The following is a 4518-nucleotide window of genomic DNA, read 5'->3' on the forward strand; positions in this document are numbered from 1 at the left end:
ATATACGTGGAAAAACTAGGTTTTGTGAATGAGAAGTAGTATCCCGATCACTGTTATATATTGGACAAGGTAATCTATGGTTTGAAGCAAGCTCCAAGAGCCCGGTATGAAACTCTCACTCGCTTCCTTAAAATTTCCAAATTTAAACAATGTTCGGTTGACCCAACCTTCTTTCTCAAGAAAGAGGGTGACCACTTAATGATCATCCAAATTTTATTTTGATGACATCCTCCTTGGCTCAACGAATCCTAGCTTGACAGCTAAATTCAGAAAGTTGATGGAAACTAAATTTGAGATGAACTCTATGGGTCCGATTAACTTTTTCTTTGGCTTGAATATAAGACAGGGACCAGAAGGCATTTTCATAAATCAAGAAGTATACACGAAGACCTTACTGTCTAAGTTTGGCATGACGGGAGACTCTAATGTGAAGCTTCCAATGGCATTCGGAACTAAACTAACACCATCTCTGGAAAAATCAGTTGTTGATATGACTCTTTATCGCCAAATGATAGGATCTCTAATGTATCTAACAGCTAGTAGACCAGATATTATGTTTTCCGTTTGTTATTGTGCTAGGTTTCAAGCTAATCCACGCGAACCTCATATGGTGGTAGTTAAAAATATCTTTAGATATCTGAAACAAACCTCTTCACTCGGTATATGGTATCCTGCGAAATCGGGTTTCATCATACAAGCATTTTTAGATGCTGATCTTGGAGGATGCGGGTTAGATAGAGAAAGGACAACTGGAGGATGCCAATTTCTTGATGGCAAACTTGTCAACTGGCAGTCCAAAAAGCAAACATGTGTCTCGTTGTCAACAGTCGAAGCGGAGTATATTGCTGCTGCATCTTGTACTTCTCAGGTCATATGGATTCAGAGTCAATTACGAGACTATGGTCTGAACATGAAGCAAATCCCACTCTATTGTGATTCCAAAAGCGCAATTTGCACCTGTCACAACCCAGTGCAACACTCAAAGATGAAACACATAACACTGAGGTATCATTTCATCAAGGATCATGTAGAAGACGACAACCTTGAGATTCATTTTGTTCGATACGCAGAACAATTGGCTGACATATTCACGAAAGCCTTGTCGGAAGCTGAGTAAATTCCAAAACCACTTTCACTTTCAAAGTAGCCCTTTCGCTTTTAGGTTACTTGTTCGCTTTCCTTCTTATTTTTCGACAACCGAAATAGAACGAACGCTCGCTCTATTTCGTTTCCGATTTTTCAAGGACACGAATTGAGATGAGCGTTCGCCCTAGCTCGCGCCTCAAAAAAAATTTAAGCAAACGCTCGTGGTCTGATCTTTTTGTATATTTTGTATATTAAGCTTTCTCGTTTCCTTTTATTTTTTCATTAAAGCTTTCAAAAATATTTAATTTGTTTATGTTTTTATCTTCCAAATTTAAAATCAAAAAATATTTTATTTTTGTTTTGTTTCTTTCTTTTAAGAAATTATCAAAATACAAAAATATTTTCTTTTCTTATTTAATATCTTTGTTTGTTTGAGTAACATTGCAGGTTAAATTGCAAAAGCGAATGATGGGGTAGGTATAATTTCCATATCTTTATCCTAGCTAAGTGTCCCTAGAAGCGTGTTGATGCATGTTGTCCGAAGCCTCAATAGAGTCAATGTGAAGCCTTAATGAATCGAATCTACCATTCGTTTCTTCCAAACTAGACTGTTAAATTCACATTAGTCACGAGCTACCATACTATTTTCATCTTGAGTTAAGAGTTATCTGCTTGGTCATATTCATATAGCAGCGGTACATTTACTTCTCTGGAACCACCATCACTCTTCTCAATTTGCCTTCATACTCATAAATGTAACCCTTGAGACTCTCAGCCATACCATAGAGGTTTATGGTTATGAAACATCAGAGTTAATGATCTTATCTTCGTTCATCACGAACTGAGTGAAACCCAACATTTAACACCCTTACATGAATTGACAGTGAACCATTAAAAGTTATAGATTTTCACCATGGAAATGACGTAACTCCAGCTTTGTGGATTGTACCACGAAATCTCTTTTTCTTTTTGCGTGATCTTTATGAATTGTTCTAACACCAAGACTTTTCTACCAATAAGATCCAGTTTTATTTTTTTTGAGATTTCTAAAATCACCCAGTCACTGAAATAATATCAAACCTACTTGTGGTTATGGCTACACCGGTCACACAAGTACTTCATCCAACTTTCGTACTTATGTTAAGTTTAGTAGTTTGGATTAAAGATGAAACCACCTTTTCTAGCCTAACTTTAAAAGATGGCTTTCATTGTTACTTAACAAACAAATGTTCGTACTTCAATGGGAAACCACACAAACACTTCTTTGTCTCTCTTGACTTAGAAGGAAGAGATTTGTGCCTGGGATCCATAGTTTGATGTCTTTATTGACATCACTTAAATCCCACAGCTATAATTTGCTTCATTTCCTTATCGTTGGCACACTCTTGAACGAAGATCTTTATGATTTTCCAAACGTCTAGTTCATGACACTTATGGCATTTTTCAGTTTCACAGATTTGCTTTTATATGCCCTTATGAAGTTTCTTTCCCCAAAGCGAAAGGTGATTATACATCTAAAAAATACAAGGAATTTGCAACATTGGGGATAAAAGCTGCTGACGCGGCAATTGAAGATAAGATTTTCGAAATAAAGGCGCATAGAATTTGAAACGGTTCCATTTCTTACGCCGCCTGATGTCACCCAACACCCTGTCAGGCGCTACAGTTGTCACATCCCACTTTTCCAGGCGTCAAATGAGGGATTGTCACACAATCGTCGTTTGGTTTTGTCTCTCTATCACATCAATCATATAAAAGGAGCTTTCAATCAACGATTCACTCCTTACCACTCTCAAAGATTTTACTAACCCTAAAAGTTGAATTTTCTCTCAACTGTTCGTCTTCTTCCCCGACCTACAATAATGGCTGACTCTTCCTCACTTCAAGAACAGTCTGCTCAGTCATCTCTCCTCACTATAAAAAAGAATCCAAAATTGATTCTCGATTTGACTCCATTCAAATACGATGCATTCATGTTGCCAGTCATCGAATGTCTTAAGTACTCACCTCTGGTCTTTGCTCGAACCAAGTTTGAGGTTGTTCTGATGTCGCTACTATCAAAAGCTTATTCTTCAGCAACCTACATCAAAGAGGAGGAATAGATTACCTCTGAGGTATTTGAGAAGAAGACTTCCCTCATGAAGGCTAGGTTTTGCTCTCTTCTAGGGCTGGCTTATGACGATTCAATGGTAAACCCAGATTCGATCTCCACTGCTCAACTCATAAATATGTTCTATCAGATAGGGTACATCGATCTCATCACTTCCATCACCAAGTTCAAGAAATCTAACCTTCCTCCCCTATGGAATGGCCTTTTTACCCTTCTCTTCAAGGCATTTTCTAAACGTGTAACTGGTTCAGATTGCGCAAGAAAGTCCTTCATGACGACCCTCTATGGCCTCTACGATGGGATTAACCTAGACTATGGTCCCGTTATATGGGCTCAATTGGTGCAAAGCACAAACTCCACTACTCGACACAACAAGATTTCATGTGGTCGATTTTGGACCATCGTAGTATAACTCGCAATTGCGAAGCTCAACATACCAGTCATGGCAGATTCTTCGATGTCATCGATTTCCATATTTCACACTACCAAGATAATCGTTGCTGACAACTCCAAGTTTTCCTTTGTGGGATAAATTCCTAAATCCACGTATAGGTGTGTGTGTCTGGGGCAAGCAAAATCATTGGGGAATACAAGAAGCTTCAAGGTTCAGGACCCAAAGTCATCACTCCTGAGATGCAGCATACACTTGATGAAGCTGATAAGGTCAAAAAGTGGGGAAACCGAAGCAACCGAAAGAGGGTCCATCTGTCCTAACTCAGACTACTAAAAAGCGAAAGACAAAAGACGATTCTTCCAAGCCTGCTCCCTCTTCTCCAAAACGAAAGCACGTCAAGAAGGCAGTTCGTAAAGTTCGTATCCCTTCCTCAACTTCATCTGAAAGCGAATCTGATGATGCAAATTGAGGCGAATCTGAGGATGTTGTCAACTGAAATGACCAAGAGGTAAATTTCTCTATTACACTATCACCTACTTCCACATCTATTCCTACCACAATTGCTCCTTGCCCACCTCTTGTTTATACTCAACCACCTACTTCTATTCCACTACAATTACCTATCTTCACTGAAACCGCTACCACAACGATTACCACTACAGTCAAACCTCCTGTCAATGTCAACACATCTGATGCAGGGGCAAAGACTTTAAGTTTTGCAACTACTTTTACCATATCTCCCATTTCTCCCATTTCTCTTCAACCTCAACATGATTCCAAAGACCTTCTCGGTGCTGATGGACTAGATTTTGACACTTTTCACTATAGTCCATTCTCGTTCCAAAAGAGATAGTGATGATGACGCCCCTATCACTCAGAGGCATATCAAAGATCTGAACACCAAGCTGGATTCTCTTCTTGCATCCTC

General features: G+C 38.9%; 1 protein-coding gene across 1 annotated transcript; it reads left to right on the forward strand.

Moving 5' to 3' along the window:
- The first annotated feature begins 409 nt into the window (after positions 1-409).
- LOC111887962 (uncharacterized mitochondrial protein AtMg00810-like) lies at positions 410-1563 on the forward strand. The gene is made up of 3 exons (XM_052763811.1): positions 410-525; positions 634-868; positions 1534-1563. Exons 1-3 carry the CDS (start codon positions 410-412, stop codon positions 1561-1563), a joined length of 381 nt encoding a protein of 126 aa, XP_052619771.1.
- Positions 1564-4518: the final 2955 nt, after the last annotated feature.

This window comes from Lactuca sativa, chromosome 5, assembly GCF_002870075.4.
Source record: "Lactuca sativa cultivar Salinas chromosome 5, Lsat_Salinas_v11, whole genome shotgun sequence".
In the NCBI taxonomy this organism is placed as follows: domain Eukaryota; kingdom Viridiplantae; phylum Streptophyta; class Magnoliopsida; order Asterales; family Asteraceae; genus Lactuca; species Lactuca sativa.

What these genes read in the sequence shown, in the direction of transcription:
- LOC111887962 (XM_052763811.1), top strand. Translation starts at nt 410, where the DNA reads ATGACGGGAGACTCTAATGTGAAGCTTCCAATGGCATTCGGAACTAAA. An exon ending in CAAATGATAGGATCTCTAAT is followed by an intron (nt 526 to 633) that starts GTATCTAACAGC and finishes AAATATCTTTAG; the next exon opens with ATATCTGAAACAAACCTCTT. An exon ending in CTGCATCTTGTACTTCTCAG is followed by an intron (nt 869 to 1,533) that starts GTCATATGGATT and finishes GTAACATTGCAG; the next exon opens with GTTAAATTGCAAAAGCGAAT.